At 36.5% G+C, this 22,057-nt stretch overlaps 1 protein-coding gene across 4 annotated transcripts in view; it reads right to left on the bottom strand.

Moving 5' to 3' along the window:
• Positions 1–22,057, bottom strand: part of LOC5565621 (zinc transporter 1) — a 104,186-nt gene that overhangs the window by 35,837 nt on the left and 46,292 nt on the right. For 3 of the 4 annotated variants that reach the window (XM_021841906.1, XM_021841907.1, XM_021841904.1), the window contains exons 3-8: positions 12,302–12,664; positions 11,707–11,831; positions 4,094–4,191; positions 3,873–3,997; positions 3,646–3,780; positions 2,606–2,993 (exon numbers count right to left, since the gene is read on the bottom strand). In XM_021841906.1, the coding sequence (XP_021697598.1) occupies positions 2,606–2,993; positions 3,646–3,780; positions 3,873–3,997; positions 4,094–4,191; positions 11,707–11,831; positions 12,302–12,478 (1,048 nt within the window). In that variant the 5' untranslated portion in view covers positions 12,479–12,664. The remainder of the gene's footprint in view (positions 1–2,605; positions 2,994–3,645; positions 3,781–3,872; positions 3,998–4,093; positions 4,192–11,706; positions 11,832–12,301; positions 12,665–22,057) is intronic. The other variant, XM_021841908.1, reaches the window with a different exon arrangement.

The raw sequence follows: 22,057 nt of genomic DNA, 5'->3' as shown, positions 1-22,057 counted from the left end.
ACAGACTGAATTACCTCCCTTTTAGATATCTTGCATGGAACCATGCTAAAAATAAAAAAAGCCCCTCAAACCGCTTTCCTTAGCATTTCTGTTCTATGACTCGATATTTCCACAGACAAACAGACGTCACACTCTCATCATCGACCACTGTTCGGACTTCAGGAACTGAATTTGAAACAGACTCCAGTTTTTTGGTCAGCTCAAACTATAATATTTTATTTTTGTTATTATTCGTATAAATGTTTGTTGATTTTAATACTCACAAAGTAGTTCCCTTTTTGTTAACCCTCGTGCTCTCTACCTTCAATCCTAATGTGCAGATTGTTTCCTATTTGTAACAAATTTTCTTCGTTAGTGTTATTTTATTGTTTGTTTTGTAATCACTTACGATTCCCCGATTATAACTTTTACTCTTAATTTCTCAAATCTGTCCGAAACTTCATTTGCTTCACAAATTCCTTCTGTTTAACCATCAATCTATCATCACAAACATTATTTATATTATTTTCATTTTAATTTCATTTCAGGATAATTTTATTTACTTACAGGCCAATCAACTTTATCAAACTTTACTGTACATCCGCAGATTTCAACTATTTTTCAAGAATAAACTGGACAACTTTTATAATTCACGTTTTCCTGCATTCTGAAAAGTTTGTTTATGTTTTTTTATTCTTCCCCTTATCTAAACTTCTGTCTAGTTCTGTCACTTTGCGTTTTTCGCTTTCCGGCACCCCGTTATAACTGCCCAGCGGTGTTGACAACCACCTTTTTAACGGTCGATTCAAAAATATCGTAGGTGGCCAATCCGCCACCCGCTCGCATCGTTTTTGTTCGCGTTTGACGTTTACACACTACCGCCATCTGTTGGCCCGTCGGTCAAATACACTAATTCTAGCATTGGGCGTACATGTCCTCGTGGCTATGATTTGGATCGAGATTTGTTCTAAGTGTTACGTCTGTTTGTCTATGATATTTCCATGAGTCGATGGTCCCTTCAGATAAAGACTCATGGAGGTTTAATTGTACAGTCAACTCTCCACATCTCGATACCGACGAGACCTTCCATTGTACTTGTGGGTGTGTGCATTGTTCTCTGTAGTCAGAGTATAGTTAACCCGCCTAGGATGCGGCAACGATCAATGTACAATAGTAGGCTTGTGTGCTCTCGCACTGACCAAGCCGATCGTTAGTCCTTTCAGTGGATGACGTCACTGATATCGGTCCTCAGAGCACGGTGGATGGATGGCATGCTCTGATGATGATATCAAACGCTTCTACTTCTCAGTCCACTTTTACCTAACCTGTCGCATATATATTCCCGTGAATTCGATAAGTAGTATATTAAGTTACTTACACGGAGAAAACGAAAAACCCACATTTGAGTATTTTTTGACTTATTTTTCTCTCCCTATTTCATTTGCTTCTTCTATTGTTGTCGAAGAGCGAAGAGTAAAACAACCCAAAAACCGAACCTTTGTGCGTTACCTCAAATTTGAGTAACTGGCATAGTACTGGAAGTTTATGATCCGCTGGTTGAGTGAAAAGAACTTGGCAGATATTTTTTCGCATGGCTGCAAATGAGAACAACTTCTACCCCATCAACTCAAAATTACGTTAACACACTTACCCTCCGACTTGAGTGGAATGAACTCACTTTGGAGTACTTCATTTTCTCCGTGTAGAATATAGTACTAAGTTGAGAACTGGAAGTGTTTGATTAAATGCTCCCCCAAATCTACGCGACTTTTTACAGCGACAGCGACAAAAAATCGTCGCGAATTCGTTGTTGTGTCGCTGCTAGCACTCTTCTATGGAACCATCTTGACTGACACGACGCGAATCGCTGCGAAATCGCATCGCTGTGGCTTAAACGCGCTCATCAAACAGTGCATGCAGCGAAAAATAAGCGAAATCACGGCGATTATTTGTCGCTGTCGCCGTAAAAAGTCGCTTAGATCTGGGGGAGCCTTAAACGGTACGAACATTTCTTGCCATTAATCGAAGATGGTTTCCGGATCGACAATATGCAATATCTATCTGTTTGTATGTCACGAAATGGCTTACGAACGGGTCAATAAATTTGAATGATTCTTTCTCCGCTTTGTTCGTCAAGGATTCCGAAGTGTTTGTGTGAATAAAAATCTCAGGATATTCACTAGGAAAATTGGATAAACGGGAGTGAACGGAACTGTCATTTTGTATGCGATGATGCATAGCGTTTTTCAACAGCCTACTAGATGGCAAGACGAAGTTTGCCGGGACCACTAGTTTTAAATATAACCTCTAGTGCAATTTCGGATTTAGGAGAAAAATATGATTTTTTTTTTCGTTCTATCTGAATGAATTTTTCGAATAGTTTTTGATGGATGCTTGAAAAAATGCTAAGGTTGATCTCGGAAGAAAATATGGAAAAAAAAAATCAACTGAAAGTTTTCATACAGTTTGTATTCTGTACACTATTGCAATAAATTTGCTCCATGATATCTACTAAAAATCCCCACAATTTTTTTTACGATAACTCATCAATAATTTTCTGCTATCGCAAATATCCCTCATACCATTACTTGTTACACGCCACTATAACTATATAACTCCTACTCACCCGAATAGCTGTTGAGTGCTTCGATTTCGACAAACTCCGGCTGAATCGTGGTCGAGTGGATGCCTTCGTTGTGGAAAAACTCCTTCACCTTCTCGGCGATCTTCATGTACTCGGACAGGTTCCGGCAGCGGATGTGAGCGGAAGCGATAATCCTGTCGCCGGCCAGCTGCCACACGTGGAACTCATGCACCGCCAGCACCCCGTCCACCTTCTCCAGCAGGCGCCGCTGGATGGCATCGACCTGAATGTGGGTCGGCACGGTTTGCAGCAGAATCAACGCCGACTCCCGCAACAGTGGCCATACCGAGTTTAGAATCAGTACGACCAGCAGAATCGAGAGGGCCGGGTCCATGTACAGCTTGTACTCCCATTCGGTGAAGCGGACGACCTAATTGCGACACAGTTCGAAACGAATCAATCAAGATTGATCTCATCAATGGTGACGATGGTTTTATTAGAGCGACAGCTTATTTAATGCACCAATATAACAAAATAAAATGCTTAGTAGAAAATTAAAAACTGCTCTACAATTAAAACAGTTATTTACCATTACAATTTGTGACTTGTTACATCTTCTTCTTCTTGGCATTCATGTTCTCATTGGGACAGAGCCTGCTTCTCAGCGTAGTGTTCTTATGAGCACTTCCACAGTTATTGACTGAGAGCTTTCTTTGCCAAAGTTGCCATTTTCGCATTCGTATATCGTGTGGCAGGTACGATGATACTCTATGCCCAGGGATGCCAAGGAACTTCCCATTACGAAAAGATCCTGAACCGACCGGGATTCAAACCCAGACACCTTCAGACACCGAGGACCTAGGATCGAATCTCATCCCCGATAGTCACTTAGGTTATAGGTGACGGCTTTCTTTGGAAGTGAATTTTATCGGAGCCACTGAGGTTATTTATGGAGCAACTTCGTTCACTATATTAAACTATTATGGTAAATAGCTTCATATATCATGGAGCAGTTTTTAACTTTCTGCGGAGTATTTTCGTTTTCTTATAGTCGCAAAAACCTTTCGCCCATTTGAACTTACCAGCGCACTGATTATCACAATCACACTGCCGAGGGCGTCGCTGAGCACGTGCAGGAATGCGCCTCGCATATTCATCTGGGATGAGTCGTGCGAGTGGCCGTGGTGGGAACTCTTTTTCGGTGGAGTATTGCCATTCTGTGAAGACGAAGGGTATAAGTATAAATCAACACTCAAGGCCTTTCGTCGTCCGTCGCCAATTAGCTGCTCGAGGCTGTAGTAGAACTAACCTGATACATGAATGATTTATTCTCATTGTCGTCCGAATTGGCCACATGGGACAGATTGTTATGGGAACCCAGGCCGTGCTGATGGGACATTCCACCGTGCGAGTGCATGTGGCCGCCTCCGTGTTCTAAAGATTGTAGAGAAGAAGTAAAAGAGGAAGGGGGTGGTCATAAATAAAAATTGCGCCAATCGGTTCGATTGAAAACGGACGAGCAAAACTTACTGTGCAGCAAGCATAGTCCCAATAGGTTGACTAGCAGTCCGATGACACCAACCCAGATCAGCAGCTCCGGTTCGTGTATGTGTTCCACTTCAATAAATCTGCGAACAAAAAATAAAAGAATTGTGTCAATTCTGTCGTACGCTATGTAACACTTTAACATTTCTTATATCTAGGTGTTCTGTGTTATTAGACAACACTATCATCCTAATTTGGTAAAACAAATTTCAGAAAGGACGTTTCTCCGGAATGCAAACTTTCTTCCAAGGGTGAAATGAATAATGTTGATAATTGTATCGAAATTGTATCGATGCTCTAGACAAATTTTACGAAACCAAATTGAAGCTGCCTCCCCAAGAAACAATTTTGGCCTTAAGAAAAGTTTCTCAGAGCTGTTTTATTAAACGATTAGTCGCTTTATTATTGACTTAGTGAAAATAAAACTATTATTCAAGCCTTATTCGCCCAGAAATGGAGAATCTATTCAACAATTACCATTTTATTAACGTAATATAGTACATGTTTATTCGATGATATTACCACGGCTGTTCAACAGTAGTAGCATCATAAATAGCTACTACAATGTTTATTCAATATTTAAACCACCAGATATCCATAGAGCATAAAGAGATGCTTGTTTAACATTTTTCAACAGGATTGCATGACGTGTTATTTCTTAATTGTCGAAGAAAAGTTGTTGATGCAATTATCACTTATGATCATGAGTACACAAAATAGAAGGCTTTGTTCAACATTCGCTCAACGGAAAAACATGCTGAACACAGTTTGTTTTAGCGCTTTGTTCGACTTAAATGGGTATCATATTTATTTATAGAATTGGTTGTATAAACGTAGTAAAAGAGGTTTCTTAGGTGTTCCTTCAATATTTATTTGATAACGAAAATATAAAAAAAAACTGTATCTACTTGTACATTTTATTACATATTGAAATCTGTGTATCTATAATTTGATGCATAATTATTGAATTTCAATTGTTTAACCATTTTTGTGATGCCGGGACTCGAACTCAAACATCTGCACGTTCAAAGCAGTATTTAAAGATACAATAAGATAATCGAACAAGTTATCGTACATATGTTGTTTAAACATCGTCTAAGTCTTTTGCTTGCCTTCGGTGTATGTAAACACCATTGTTGAACATTGTTTGTGAAAAGGTCTCAAAAGCAAGACTTATCAAAGCTATCAGCGTTATTACAGTTTCACAATAGACGAATAATCTCGTTATGAAAACATGTGGTTGAATTAATACTGTACAAAGGCTATTATTTTGAATAACGGTGGCAATAGGTAATAAAGACTTCTACAACTTTTCTTCCACAATTTAGTTATTACTTGTTATACAACCCTGCTAGAAACACGCCTAACAAGTATTTCTGGATGTTCGATGGATAACTGGTGGTTTAAAGTTGAATAAACATTTTAGAGTCTACTTATGATGTTACTACTGTTGAACGGTCGAGGTAAGATCATTGAATAAACATGCACTATATAACGTTAATAAAATGGTTGTTATTGAGTAGATTCTTCATTTCTGGGCGAATAACGCTTGAATAATAATTTCTTTTAAATTAAGACAATTATTAAACAACTAATAAAACAGGTTTGAGAAACCTTTATTAAGGCAAAAACTGTTTGTTAGGAAGTTGGTTTTTAATTGTATGTTTAAGAGCTTTCAGATTTCGCGCAATGACTTGTAGTTGGTAAAAAGTTGAGTTCAAAGCATTTTCAAGCAAACATGCTTAAATTCACTGTAGTTCTGCACCATTGTTGAAAATTGATGAAACAAGTGTTGTTAAAGCTTGTTAACTTTATATCACGTATGGAACAACAGAATTTGAATCCGTAGAAACAGCTCGTCTTCTACTATTAAAGAGATACTATCAACTAAGTTATCAACCAACGTTATATCAACTTTGGTTCAACGAGCTTTTAAAATAACATGAAAGTGAGGAACAAAAGCGCTGTTCAGAATTTATGCAACATTTGATCATCACTAAATACAGCATATAATTTTGTTCAATAGCCACAGCTGTTGTTAAGCACTAGTTCATCAGACATGTTTATTAACCGCCCAAAATTGTTTCTTGGGTCTAGCCCAGGCTCTTTGATTCAAGTGAGGAAGCACAGAGTGCCGCCTATAGGCCACAATATATTGTGGTCAGTTGTTCCGAATTTGGGGGATTTAGGCAGGACATCTTGAACTCCATTAGGGGAATCAAGGTTTCCTTCCAAATCGCAAAGAAAGGAGACTGTCGCGTTTTGCCGGAAACTCTTAAAGATCGTGAACTTCTTCTCAGACATCTTGAAGAGAAGAAGCACAAATTTTTTATTTATGACGACAAAACTGAACGTTTGTTCAAAGTCGTCTTGAAAGGTCTCTCAAGTGACTATAAGTCACCTGAAGAGATCAAAAATGGAACAAATGATTTACTTGGATTTTCCTCAGTCTAAGTTATCATTATGAAAAAGAGAACCCAATCTGGCATTGTTCGGAAAGGGCTTTCTCAAGAATATTATTTAGTTCACATCAACAAAAACGATCTAAATAATATTAAAGCTTTAGAAAAAGCAAGACTTATGTTCGATGTCCGTGTGACATGGGAACATTTCCAGAAATCTGGAGGAAATTTCCAGAATCCCACTCAATGCCGTCGGTGCCAAAAGTGGGGTCACAGTACAAAACATTGTCGCATGGATGCTAAATGCATGATTTGCGGAGGTTCTTCTCACGCTAAGGACGTCTGTCCAGTGAAGAAAGATACCGTTAAGTTCATATGCGCAAATTACGGGGGCAATCACAAGACAAATTTTGGGCTTGCCCTTCGCGTAGGGGAGTCGTCGGGGCTCGTGCCAAGCAGATAAACGGTAATGTCCGTTACGATAACGGTCGTTTCTGGAATTTCCCTGGTAGAGTATTGAAAAAAAAAACTAATTTTAATCCGTCGGGTAGCCGTTTGAACTCCTCCCCTATTCATACTATGAGTACCCATTCTGATTGTTTCAAATCAAATGGAAAAAAACCCTGCCGCCACAGGAAACTTCTACTCCCTCTCTTCGTCTACCGGAAATTCTTACGGGAAATCATCAAATAATGTACCCACTTCAAGTGATATGTCTGCCTCTGATTTTAATTTTCTAACTGGACAATTGAATCTGATGATTGATGCAATGTTCAAAGCCACCACTATGACTGAAATAGTCCAAGTTGGTGTAAAATTTACTAATCAAATTGTTATTGGATTACGTTTTTCTAATGGATCCAATAAATAATAATTTAAATATTTTAAATTGTAATGCTCGTTCTTGGAATGGTAAAGAGGACGAGCTGTTTAATTTTCTTACGGTTAATAACGTGCATATAGCAGTTATTACCGAAACTTATTTAAAACCTGGATCTAAACTCAAAAGAGATCCTAACTTTTTTGTTTATCGTAATGATCGACTTGATGGGGCATGTGGGGGAGTTGCAATCATCATTCATAGGCGTATAAAACATCAACTGTTCTCGTCATTTGAAACTAAAGTTTTTGAAACTTTAGGTGTTTCTGTTGAAACACAGCTTGGTAAATATACTTTCATAGCTGCCTATTTGCCTTTTCAATGCTCTGGACAGCAAGTTAATTTTCTCCAAACTGACTTGCGAAAATTGACTCGCAATAAGTCAATTTTTTTTTTGTCTTTGGTGACTTTAACGCCAAACATCGGTCATGGAATAATTCTCAAAGTAATTCCAACGGCAGAATTTTATTTGATGAGTGCTCTTCAGGATATTTCTCAATTCAATACCCTGATAGCCCTACATGTTTTTCCTCTTTTAGAAATCCATCTACGATTGATTTGGTCTTAACCGACTCTAGTCATCTTTGTAGCCAACTGATTACTCATGCTGATTTTGATTCTGATCATGTCCCTGTTACATTTCAAATATCCCATGAAGCGATTCTCAATCCTATCAGCTCCACTTTCAATTATTTTCGAGCCGACTGGAATATATATGAAACGTATATTGACTCTAATCTCAATGTTAACATTTCATGACAAACTAAACTTGATATTGACAATGCTCTTGAAACTTTAACAAATTCCATTGTTGAAGCCAGGAGCATTGCAATTCCAAAATGTGAAGTAAAATTTGAATCCGTGATTATAGACGATGATCTTAAACTCTTGATCCGCCTTAAAAACGTGAGGAGAAGGCAATTTCAACGCACTCGCGATCCTGCTATGAAAATTATATGGCAGGATTTGCAGAAAGAAATCAAGAAACGTTTTGCACAATTAAGAAACAATAATTTTGAAAATAAAATTTCTCAATTGGACCCTAGTTCTAAGCCCTTTTGGAAATTATCTAAAATCTTGAAAAAACCACAGAAGCCAATACCGGCATTGAAAGAGGAAAACAAATTATTACTAACTAATTACTAAAAAGCTCAGAAAATTGCTATGCAGTTTGAAAGCGCGCACAATTTTAATTTAGGACTTACTAGTCCAATTGAAAATCAAATTACTCAGGACTTCGGAAATATTCTAAATCAAGAGAACGTTTTCGGAAAATGCCTGGGAGACTGATTTGGAAGAAGTGAGAACTATTATTAAAAAATTCAAAACTATGAAAGTTCTTGGCATTGATGGAATTTTCTACATCCTCATCAAGAAACTTCCAGAAAGTAGCTTATCATTTTTAGTTGATATATTTAACAAATGTTTTCAATTAGCATATTTTCCTGACAAATGGAAAAATGCTAAGGTTGTTCCAATTTTAAAACCAGACAAAAATCCTGCTGAAGCTTCTACCTCAGGGATGTCAAAAATCTTTGCGGGTGACACAGGCCTCTCCGCCAAAGGACGAAGCCTGCGAGTCATCTGTAGTCGATTGCAAAAAAGTTTGGATATGTTTTCTTCATACTTGCAAAAATGGAAGATTTCTCCTAATGCTTCCAAAACTCAACTAATAATATTCCCACATAAACCAAAAGCTCTTTATTTGAAACCTTCAAGTAGACATGTTGTCACGATGCGAGGAGTTCCAATAAGTTGGTCGGATGAAGTTAAGTATCTAGGGCTCATGCTAGATAAAAATATAACTTTCAAAAATCACTTTGGGGGCATTCAAGCCAAATGTAATAAATGTGTAAAATGTCTCTATCCACTTATTAATAGAAAATCAAAACTTTGTCTTAAGAACAAGCTTTTGATATTCAAGCCAACAAATTTGTTTTTTTTATTAGAAACAAAAATAAATTTTTCTGAAAAAGAGAAATAACCATACAAATTTACTGGTATATACATATAACACGAATAATTTTAATAAAAACTTCCTTTATTATCACGTTGTTGGGAATTTCCCGGGAAATTGCCTTTTTATTTCCTATTTCCCGGGAAGTCAAATCCCGGGTAATTTGAAAGTCTTCAAATGAAATCTAGGATCGATGTACCAATAGCCGCATAGCTAATAACAAATATTTGTATAAAATCGAAAAATAATACTAGCGTCATTTCACATCATCTAAAAGCTTTTTATCTTGGTTTTGTGGGAAAAATATGAAAACTACGAAAACTCATAAGTTTATATTTATTATCGCAAAATTCAAATCAAAACCGCATTTTTACAGAACTTTTATATTTTTCCTTTAAAGTGTGGATCAAAAGCTATCGTTCGTTGTAAAAAAGTTCTAAATTCATCAATTCTTCTTCTTCTTCTTGGCATTAACGTCCTCACTGGGACAGAGCCTGCTTCTCAGCTTAGTGTTCTTTTGAGCACTTTAACAGTTATTAAAGGAAAAAGGGAAAATCTTTGGAAGTGAAGAATTGGTACACACTTCATTGCTGTTTGCTTTCCTTGAGATGGGACACAGGTATTTCTTCCGTATGTCCTGGCTCTAAAGCCTTGGCTTAAGCGGCTTTACTCGTGCTCTGAAACGAAAAGTAAACTAAATCTGATCCCCCTCCCATTTATGCAACAGTATAAAATAAATGCATGAAAACTCCCCAAATTTACAAAGTTGAACAAAAAGGATAAATTGTAAATTCCGCACCAAAGTTGTACCACATCAGTTGCATAATGACACCATAATTTTGACATATTCTGAATAGGTCTTCTAGCAAACATATTTTTGAATGTTCACAAAATGAACTCAATCATCCTGTAAAACATTACTTATTACAGCAGCCCATCACATTCAAAAAAGAGATGCAATCCTTTTAATTTCAACCAACAAACCATCACCTTGGTAAAACATGGAGTATCCAATCATTTACATAATTTTAAACGTTTTAACGAAAAACGATTCCTACTTCCTGTTTGAACTTAACAGGATTTAGGTAATGGTAAAACAATGAAATTCATGAGGAAACTTCCGGGATTGAATAAACATCAGCCGAAACTCGACTGACCGCGGAACGGGATATGTGGAACGAAGAAAAAGCACGAGAGCAGAAAAAATGTGTTCATTCACGCGCACAGCATACTACGATCTCCATTCAAGCCAAATATAACAAAATTTGTAAAATATTTAATATATAATGTCTTTTTGCAATTTATCATCGTAATGGGCTGTTTTTCATCACGCCGATCTGCCATGAAACGGCCTACTTTCGTGCACTGAATTATGCAGTGTGGTAAAGTCATTACGCAACTGAAACCAGAGCTGTAATGATTCATTACGCAACGCTTTCTCATTGTGCAACTGTTTTAAGTTGCGTTATAAATACCAACACAAATTTTTTTTCAGAAATTGTAAAATAATGGTGAATGTATTCCGATATGGTGTGTGGTACCCTCAAGTGGTCTTCTACGAAACAGTAAAAAATGTTGTACGCAATTCGTTGCAGAACTCAAGCTTTCGATCTTCAAACAAATTCTCAGGCCAGCCATGTTGTTTGCGGTACCAATATGGACTAGCAGTTGTAATACCAGGAAGAATGCTCTGCAGAGGATTCAAAATAAAATTTTGAAAATGATTCTGAAGCTTCCTCCCTGGTATAGTACTAATATGTTACAGAAAAATATCCAATGTTTGAACATTGGAACAAATGTCATAAAAAATATTAATAATTTTAGACAAAAATCGTTGCAACCTTCTATTGCCACGATAAATACGTTATATATCTAGGTTAAGTTGGGTTAAGTTAATTGAAATCGTTTTTCTCTCTTTTTGAAATTCTGAACTGCTACGGCAAATGAGATGTAATATGTTGACAAAATGTTAACAAAAGCTTAATTTAGTTTTACCAAACTAAGATGATACTGTCTTCTAACACATAACACAAAGAGATAAGAAATGAATGTAATGTTTGGAATGATACTAATAAAAGAATGACAAAAAAGTGTTTGACATGAAGGTATGATTACTCAAATTTTCACAGCAGCTTCTGGAATTTCAAATGAAGAAAATCGAGGGCGTAACTAAAGATTTGGTTTAGTCGTTATGGGTCACCCTATTGCACAATGCGCTACATATCCGAAATTCGTAATATTAGCTCGAGGAGTCAACTAATCTTTCTTGTATTATGGAAGCTTCAATGATACTTGATGTTGTACGACTATCAAACAGCATAAAAGATCTGCATTGTTCACAGAGGGTAGAAACACTTACCGTTTGCAGGCTTCTATCGTTATGCTGAAGCAAAGCGCTACCAGGAATACTGCATTGACCAGCGCGCCGAGCACTTCCGCTCTGGCCCAGCCGAACGTGTTTTTGGACCATTTCTTTGGTGACATCTGTCGAAGAGAGGAAACGGACATTGGCGCAAATAATATTAGTTAGTCAATTGGGCTTGATTCCCATATAGCGTGAGACCGATGAATGGCTCTCACGGTGTGTTTGAAACAGTTATTAACAATAAAAATTTCATAAATTTGACACTCACTACTCGACATATGTACATAGCATTCAAGTGCATGAGTGCATCGAATCATGTTGATGTTTTCAGGGCAATCATTCTGTGATTTGCAAAGAATGAGTCCGCTGAGGCCACCGGCTTGATTTGATGCAATCGTGTACTTTTATTAGCATTTCCGCGCTTATAAAAACATCTGCGGTAGGTCGTTGAAATACTTTCAAATTCACTGAGTCGATGCTCGAATACTATCGAGTGATGAGTCCCAAATTTATGAACTTTTTTTCGCTTATACCGGTTTCAAGCACACCGTGCCCGTGTTAAGGCGCTGATAGGCAAACATACACTCACCTTAATTGATAGGAAGGAGATCACAAGGGCAGCAATGTCACCCAGCATGTGAAAACTGTCGGCCACCAGGGCCATCGAGTTGGTGAGATATCCGACGACGATTTCGACGAAGAAGAAGAACACCGTCAGGGTCATCACAGTGAGCAGGCGGCACTTTTTTCCGCTGAATTTGGCCATTTTAGCGCTGTTGTTGGGCGACTACTTAATAAAAACCTCTAAAGAAATCAGTTCGCTCGGCGAACCTACGCACTACACACTAGACGTACGATAAAACAAATAATTGTCGTTAAGTAAACTAGCTACTGAACCGGCGGTGTGGTGATTGTTGCTTGTCGGTTGGTCACGGTGGTGAAGATTGGAGCCCTGGAAGTGCAAACAAGATAAGAAAAGGAGACAACGTTAGAATCATGTCAGAAGGGTTTTTTTTTCTCTGCTTTGGATGATACCTGCTGGAGGTTTGTATGGAAGTGGTTATGAACAAAAGATCAGACACATAATGTATTCAAATATTACTCGAATTCCGACCTCAGCGGGTAGCCGAAGCAGGTGGTGTGAAGGCAGAAAAAGATACAACCTGAATCAGTTGCAAGTGAATTTTTTTTGGAAGGGTTCCCATAAGTTATGTCATACAGGAGAAAAAGAACGTATCAATGGACCTGCGCTTTTTCTTGATTATACATGGATGATTCATTGCGTTGAGATTACTATGCTTACGCATCTTGCGAACATGAAAACAGACTGTATAGTGAGACATGTAGTAGGGTAAACGCACCTTTTGTGGAGAAGCCCAACTCCCTATAGTGGAGGTAGTGGGTTTCGGAATGATTCACACATTTATTAGTGTACCATACGATACAATACGACAGGGCATTCCTTAGCCTTGTCGTTATGTCATTGGCGAGCTCTCAAAAAAAAAAATCATGATACAAAAACAAATAAGGTAAGGTAGCGTGGGGTAAGTGCATACAGAAAAATCAAAAGTCAACTTCATTGTTATGTACAGCTAACGTGAATAATGCAATTCAAACTTTTTTCTGTGGATAACAAATGAGGGACTAATATTCTTCAAATCGTCATTTATTTCAATTTTTCTGATTGTTATGTATTGAGTACGAGGGACTTGAAAATTTGCGCCAAATGATCCACTTGCCCCACCATGGTGGGGTAAGTGGATCACCAATAACAAACTTTTGTTCTCAAAACAAATGTGGTGTAATTATGTATAGTACGAATGATATTACTATTGATCTTGTAATTAGTGTAGTGTCACATTTCACATTTTGAAATTGAAAAGTATCTTTATTTAATCAAGATATATGTATATACATATATTATACATTGATTCCCACTAATTCGTACAAAAATATATTGTACTTAGAATAATTTGAAGAAAATTCATCCATTTATAGACATAAGTTATATAGAAGTATTGTAGGATCATTCCTTATGATGTTTTATAAAAACACTCGTAGTTTAAAAATATTAGTTACATTTACTTTTGAATAACAAACTGAAATCCTTTTATGCTATTTATGAATAAATTTGTATCATTTGTCTAGAACAATTTATATGGTCAAATAAGGCACGATTATATGTTTTCAATTGGAAAATTTGTATATTTCGCTCTTCTACAACTCAGCTTAGATAAACCACGGAAAGTTTCGTGTAAATTTGAAAATTATTATTTTTATATACCAGAAAGGTTAAAAAAACGTTTAGGTGGATTAATTCAAATTTTCTTTGGACAATTTGACAAATTCAAGCTGGGAATGAATAAAGTTAAGGGAAAACAACATTTGCGGATACTAAAACTTTTTGAAATTATCGTATGCAGTCTGCCAATAAATAATAATAATACTTGATCCACTTACCCCACCCCACTAAAAAGTAGGGGTAAGTGTACCGTGTAGAATATATCTGTATTTATTTATAAAAATCACATATTTTTCATTGTGATTCATTCAATTATAACTGAAATGCTCACAACGTGTCAAAAAAATAATAGTATTCAATTTTAGACAGAGATACAGTGGATTTTTGATTGATGGAAAACAATTTTCAAAATAATTAATTTTTGAAGCTAACAAGTTTGCTTGTGTTAGTGTACGTGCAGTACTAGTTTTGCAATAGTATTAGTGTGGGCGTAAGAATATAACCTAAAACGAAGCAATGGTGCGAAAACATTCAACATCTTCAAGTTTTAATGCTTAATATTGACGAATGATCCACTTACCCCACTGATACACTTCCCCCACTGTACCTTATGTAGTCCCTGAGATGTAGACCTAACTTTTTGATAAAGAACAATTTGATGTGTTGAATTTCTATTATGATTTATCTTTTTAAGAAATTTTATTTCATCTTTGCCAAGTTTGCCGCTAAATGATGTTGAATTTCATAATTTATGGCAGTAATTAAAGAAACATTTTTAACAAACCATTCGAAGGAATTATTATATCAAAGTTCGAAGCAGAATCCCTTGTGATTCTAAAAGCAAAATTACACAAGAATTTTACTTGAAATCCTTGGAACATGACTGTTCCATAAAAGTGGAGTTCATGAAGAATTTATGAAAAAAAAAATCGTAAAGAACTGCATTCAGCGATTTCTGCCGAAACTCATTCAGAAATCCTAGCCAGATTTCAGGAGTAATCACTACTTGATGCTCTTCAGGAAATTAAATGAGGAAATCCTTATGATAGCTACAAGTTCTAGCAGAATATATGTCGAATTGTGTGTTGTGTAGTTGTTTTTATTGAAGAATGTTTATTTCTATGAAAATAATGTAGTAATCCAGAATCATGTTCGGTGTGGTAATGACAGACATCAATAAACTTTCAAAGCAAGGTTTTGGACTTGGTGTCAGCCAGAAAGTTTACGAGGATGCTTATAAATTATCCCTAAAAAGAGATTTTAGCATTTTAATTTGTACTAATTCGTTCATTTCCTTGAAATAGTACGATTTCTTTTAAATATTAGAAAATTTCCTAGGAGTCTTTATTGAAATTTACTCATCAATTATTTCCATAAATACTGTATTGTACATTATAGAAAAGGGACCTGTACAACCATGAAAAATGATCAATTTCACCCGAAATTACAGTACTTCAGATAATCAAGGAATAAATAGCTTTTCACCTCCTCAAAACTACAACAGGACAGCGCAGACAAAAGATTACACATTAAGAACTTTCAGTCAATTGTATTCACGAAAGCATCATCTTCATCACCAATCGAGTAGCTAGCGATGACGTTAAAGATATGACGCCTGTGTGCGCTTTTCAAGTGGTTCGGTATATACATATACCCATCCCCATCACCGGGGCACCACATACGGCATATGATGAAAAATAAAATATTCAAACAGTGTCCATCGGGCCAGGAGTAACCACCAGCCTTCAACCGATCGAACCGACCCCATTCCGATAAGCTACCCACAAGTTGAGTTGCTCAAAAAGTGTGATCAGAATGATAACAACGCCGCCCGCCACGAGGAGGCGTTGCAAAACAGAAAAGAACGCGCGCCATGCTGCTGGAACGTAAATTAGTTTGGTTTGATATTTCTGCAATCCTACACCCTACGGCAACGAAGGTCAGAATCAAATGATGATGAGGTGTTCAATTCTGTCGTCGATGCAGTGTCCTTTGCATCTACTAATATTTCCATTGTATGGTAAACCAAGAGTGGTCGCACGGTGAAATGAGTTGTTTCAATCAGTAGACTTAAGACATTTAGATAAAGTGATCAGACGTCCCGCTTTTCGCGGGACAGTCCCGCATTTTGAGCATTTGTCCCGCGCTGAAAAGTGTCCCGCGGAACGTCCCGCATTTTACTAAAATCATGGAAATGTCCCTCATTCTAAAGAAGTTATTATTAATCTATATTTTTAACATGTATTCTTTGAATTCATTTTTTCGTACATAGAAAACTTATAATGTTTGTGTATCTGAGAAGCCAAATAGTTGCAACAGAACAGAGTTTTCAAGTTTCAATTATAGAGATTATGTATTTTCAACAGAAACATTATTTTCAGGTCATGAACCTTTTTGATGCCCTGCTGAAATAAAAAACTTTTTTTTTTGTAAAATCAAACGATTGTCAGTCAGTGAAATAAATCTTTTGTAGAAAATTTCACGCTAGATTTATGATATTTTGAACAATAGATTTTGTGATAATTTTGTTCATGGTCTTCTAAATTTGGCCAAGAGTTCCATAGTTCTATGAAAATCCATCACAAAACTAAGAGGCCCAAGCGCAATGGGGTGTAAGTGACATTCTGTTCGTTTTTGAGATGAGTATACTGAAAAATTCGAATGTTTCCAAGCTTTGCAAAAGTATTTTTGGGAATTTTTCCTGTCCAACAAAAAAATCACATAGGGGTGATCGGGGCAATATGGACCGCCTAAGGAAAACGTCATGGAATGCATAGAAAAACAGCAAAAAATATGGTTTAAATGCAAGTGACTTGTACTATAAAATGTTATCTTCCATGTTACGTCGATAATTAATGTTAACATTAACTTGCAAATTATTTCAGGAACACCATGTTTTTCTACGTGGTCACCAACCATATGGGGCATTATGAGCCACCCTACGGGGCAGAATGAGCCAACTCATACAATCGAATGATTTTTATTTAAAACTGTAGAGAAGAGTACATTATTGGAAAGGAAATTGTATTGGCTTTGCTTGAAATTATTGATTCTAGCGGCTTATTTTTTAAAAATACATAATACATAGTAAACAGACCATGTTATACTAGTACTAAATTGCGATACTTGATTTAACATATTTTCTAGCAAAGTGTTCCACTTGTAATGGTGCATAAAGATGACTATGCAGTAAAAAAATAATCTGGTATATTTAGGCAATGCATTTTTATGTTCAAAACATCGTTTGTTTTGCTTCAATCTAGGTGGCTCATTTTGCCCCGTCCCTTCATCTTGAAAATAATATATTGTTTTCCAATAATTTTGTTTACGAACAAATCTAATTTCGCTCACGAACTGTTCATTATGATCAGAAGTTTCAATGGATTGGTAAAATTTACCAGAATTATAAATATAATTGTCTTATAGACTTAATTAAAAACTGCCAAAATTATAAGCTTTTCATGAGGAAGGACAAATTTGTGCATTTTTGTAAATATCTTGATTGTTCAAACGAATATTCTTACGGTTTTTATTGTGGTGGCTATTTGAGGCATCCTTTAGCAGATCATAATGACACTAGACATTAAAACACTGTTTTTGAGGTCAAAACCGTGGTGGCTCATATTGCCCCGTATGTTCATATTGCCCCCATTGCCCCCAGAGATAGCTCTTAGAAGATTTCCTATATAAATATTGCTGAAAAAAAAAAACATTTAGCTAATTTTTCTCATACTTTTATCACTAACATCCTTTTGTTTCTACCCCCTCAACACTGTTTGAAACCTATTGAGATTTATTCATAAGTCCTTTTCTGAATTATGTAGTTGTTATGTCTCAGAATCTTTCCTCAGATTATATAGCTCCTATTAGTGGTTATTGTACAACATTTGCAATCAAACTATAATTTTAAGTTTAAATTTTCGAATTGTGAAAAAATGTTGCTGTCAACAGCTCTTCTGGTTACTTGTATAAAAGAAGAAAACAATTGCAATTTTTGTGTTAATGAATCCTTGAACTTGCTTGTCGAACTTACGAAAGTTAAAGTGTGAGTTGAAAAATGAAAATTATTGGAATTTCTAACAAGTTGCAGCCTTTTTTTCCTGTACCTTCTCTTATAAACTGAACATATTTTCCACTGAAGTGTAACAGAGGCATATATAAACATAATAAAAAATGTGAAATTTTGTCCCGTTTTGGACCAAAATACATCTGGTCGCTTTACATTTAGATTTATATAATGACAACTCGTCCCGTAGTTAAATTTGTCGAGGGTGATTCAAAAATGATTTCCATACTTGCTTCAAACGTGTTTTAAAAATAGTTCCAGGCCACGGAAAAATATCAAACTTTGGATCCTGGCTCATGTGGCTCATGGCTCCTGTGTTCGTCCAGAAGAGGTCGATTTTGTGCAAATCGTATTCAGTGTTTTGTAATGTCAGTTAAGCGTGAAGTAGCCTTTTTTCAGGAACGCTGCTGTTGATTTTTTTTTGGCCGCCCACACAAACAAACACATCAGACAGATTAGTGTAAGCTCTTGCTGATAGGCCTTTTCATGTGACAGATCCGTCTATGCATTTGTTTACATCGGTGGAGGACCGGTGCTAACACGAGCCTGTCATTTTCATAGAAGAACTGTCAAAGTGCTTCCCGATCAGCTGATTTGTGATGTCATGTGAATAGGCCTATAGTGGATATTGGTGAGCGTCATCAAGTGGAATTGGGCTCAATAGTGTCTTGCTAAGTCATGTGACCTTTCTAATGTTTGTTCAGATTTAGTTGTTTGACGATTATTTGTCTCAAAAACAAACATTTCGAGAGGGATTCGCGATAAGGGCCTATCTGACAATTCAATAACAATGAGAAAATAACCAATGAAATTCTCATGTGCAATTTTTAATCCCAATTGGAGAAAATATACTCAATCTTTAACCTTTTCACTTTAATACACATTTTATAAACCTAGTTTTAAAATCCTCATCAATACCACACACATCTCCTACAATTTCCCTAGCTATTTCGTACTAAAAAAAAACATTATAAGGTTTCGCCACAGACAAACAGACGTAACACTTAGAACAAATCTCGATCAAAATCATAGTCACGAGGACATGTACGCCCAATGCTAAAATTAGTGTGTTTGGCCGACAGACCAACAGATGGCGGTAGTGTGTAAACGTCAAACGCGAACAAAAACGATGCGAGCGCGGGTGGTCGATTGGCCACCTACTATATTTTTGATTAGACCGTTAAAAAGGTGGTCGATGGACAATGATGAGAGTGTGACGTCTGTTTGTCTGTGGTTTCGCCTTAAACGCACTCAAGAATGCCAGTATCACCCAATGTTATGAGCCTGTAATCGATATTATTTTCAGTGTCGTCTATTACTTTTGCGCCGTGTTTATATTCTGGTTTCAATTAAGCCCTCCATGTACGCCTTGTTTATTTTTTGTTTGCAGTGTCGCCGTTTACTCTCGCCGTGTTTTGATTTCGATTTCAGATGCGCCCATCACTTTGATAAACAAAAACACAGGCGTAATCAATAAAGTGTGTGTTTTGGCATGAGGTGAAGTTTCGTCTTCTACAAATTTGCGTTTTTTGAATAGTTAAATTATCGATAGGGGAAATGTTCAAGTGCAGTGAATAGACAATCGAGCTACAATTTCAACGCTATATTTTCTTAAATTGTGTACATTTTGTCAGTTTCGCCTGATTCGCGAATCTTTCTAGATTTATAATTTGAGATGTTTCCTGTGTTGACAACTTTTGATGATTTATTGAAACACTGAATTTCTGTGGTAATGGCACAAAGAATAACAGGAAAAATCAACATAGCAAATCCTAGAGGAATACTTGTAGGATTTAAATGAATCATTGTGTTTTCCTGCTTTCCAGTTTTCCTGCCAAAATTGCTGTTGGAATCTTGTGAAAGTCTCCAATAGTAACTACTGCAGAAAACGGTGGAAGCATTGCTGGAAAAATATCTGGAGAAAATTCATTAAGCTTTCCTCGAAAAATTACTGGAGGAGTTCCTGATCAAATACCTGCAAGAGGGGGTAGGGTAGATGTACCAATAGTGGAGGTACTAAGCACAATTGAACTTCATTTAACCGCCTAAATTCAAGAAGCGCAATTAATGTACATGTTAATGTTGTAACGGGAAGTAACCACCATTGACTTAATGAGAAAAATGATTTCATCGCATCGACGGCATGTCAGTGAAAAATAATACCTCCACTATTGGTACACTGTTCCTTTAGTTGCGGTATATTTTTAATTTGTGTTCCTATAGTTGCGGTATCCGTTGTTTTCTTATGGGATCCTCCACTATAGGAACACTTTACCGCAACTATTGGTACAAGTAAGAAAAGTGTTAGCAATTTTAGTGATGTTTTATCAGTTTTAAAGCACTTTGAACGATCTTTTCAACTATTCCGTGTATCAACAAGCCAATACGTCGATTGGCACTGTCGGCTCTGTGCCAAATGTAATAAAATCAGACCAGCACTACCGCAACTATAGGAACACCCGCAACTAAGGGAACACTTCCCCTAGATGAATTTCTAGAGACATTTTCAGCGGGACCCTTGTATGTGTACTCCTGATGAAATCTTGAACGAATCACTGCCAAAGTTTGTGAAGCTTTTCCTCGAGAGTCTTTTTGAATTTGTTCCAAGGTTCTCCACGAATTCTTGCAGAAATCTTCATCTTTGTCCAGGAAATACCGATAAATTTCCAAAAAAAATCTCTTATTAAATTTCTTAGGAATTTCAATTAGCATTTTACTTGTGCTTATTTTAAAAGTTTATCGAATAGAATCCCGCTAGGGTTTATTTGAAACACACTGTTTTTTTAGTATTTCAATAACATATTTCTTTAACATTTTAAAATAAAATTCTCAAGTTATTTGTAGCCAATCAACACGGTAAAGAAGGGAAAAAACTAGGAGGACATTTAGGAGCGACATTACAAAATATTATTATCACTAGAGTAACCAATATATTTTGGACCTCTTGGGACATTTTCCTGCAAATTTCCCAGTTTAAATTAAAAGACCAACTCAATTCGCATGCCATTTGGAAAGATAGGACTATTCCGCACTTGCATCAAGCGTTTGTACATAGCAAATGTGTTTATTCTATCTGAAATTAATTAAATTTAATCGGTTCATCCATGCAACCGTTACAACACGTTACACACATAAATCGAAGCCGTCAGAAATTTATCAAATGTAAACAAAAACTTTTTTCAAATTTCTGAACTAAAAGCGTAGAATTTCTTCGGTTTTCCGTTGTCAATCGATTGATTAGACTATGGACAAGCATATTATACAACCAGTGTCGTGGACTTTGTCGACAAACGATAAAAAATGCCAGGGGTCCAAAATATATACTTTGAGGGTCCAAAATGTATTGGTGTGTCCAAAATAATGACAGACAGTGCTTCACAATTCAATTATTTTCGACGTTTTTCGGATCTTACATGACTGTATGGGCATTTTTATCTCGTAGAGGAAGTTTTTCGCTACATTTTGGCATGTTCTTTGACTTGGTTACGCTGTGCAATTAATTAAATGGAACAAAAAACTAAAATCACTTCCTTAGGGGGTCCAAAATACGACCGTTACCCTAGTGGTCCCGGCAAACTTTGTTTTGCCATCAAGTAGGCCGTTGAAAAACGCTGTGGTTCGTCCCATACAAAATGACAGTTCCGTTCACTCTCATTTTTACGACTTTCCCGGTGCATATCCTGGGATTTTTATACACACAAACACGTCGGAACCCGTGACAAACGAAACGGGGAAAGAATCATTCAGATCCGCTGACCCGTTCGTAAGTCATGTCGTGACATACAAACACCATTCCATTTTTATTTATATAGATAGATTACACATAGAGTTGCAATAACTTTAAGGTACTGAAGAGAAGTTTTCATATATCTGAGAAAAAATTACAAGCTTCTAAAAAAGATGCTTCCGGGCTTTTCAGTGAAATTTTTAGCTTGTATGGAGAAAGTTTCATCCTGATGGAGACAATCTTGAAATTTCTTGAAAACAACTCAACTTGCCAGAAATGGTGCAAAACTTCCTTAAAACGAAACAAAGTC

This window comes from Aedes aegypti, chromosome 2, assembly GCF_002204515.2.
Source record: "Aedes aegypti strain LVP_AGWG chromosome 2, AaegL5.0 Primary Assembly, whole genome shotgun sequence".
Lineage (NCBI taxonomy): Eukaryota > Metazoa > Arthropoda > Insecta > Diptera > Culicidae > Aedes > Aedes aegypti.
This window is presented reverse-complemented; position numbering and strand designations above follow the sequence as displayed.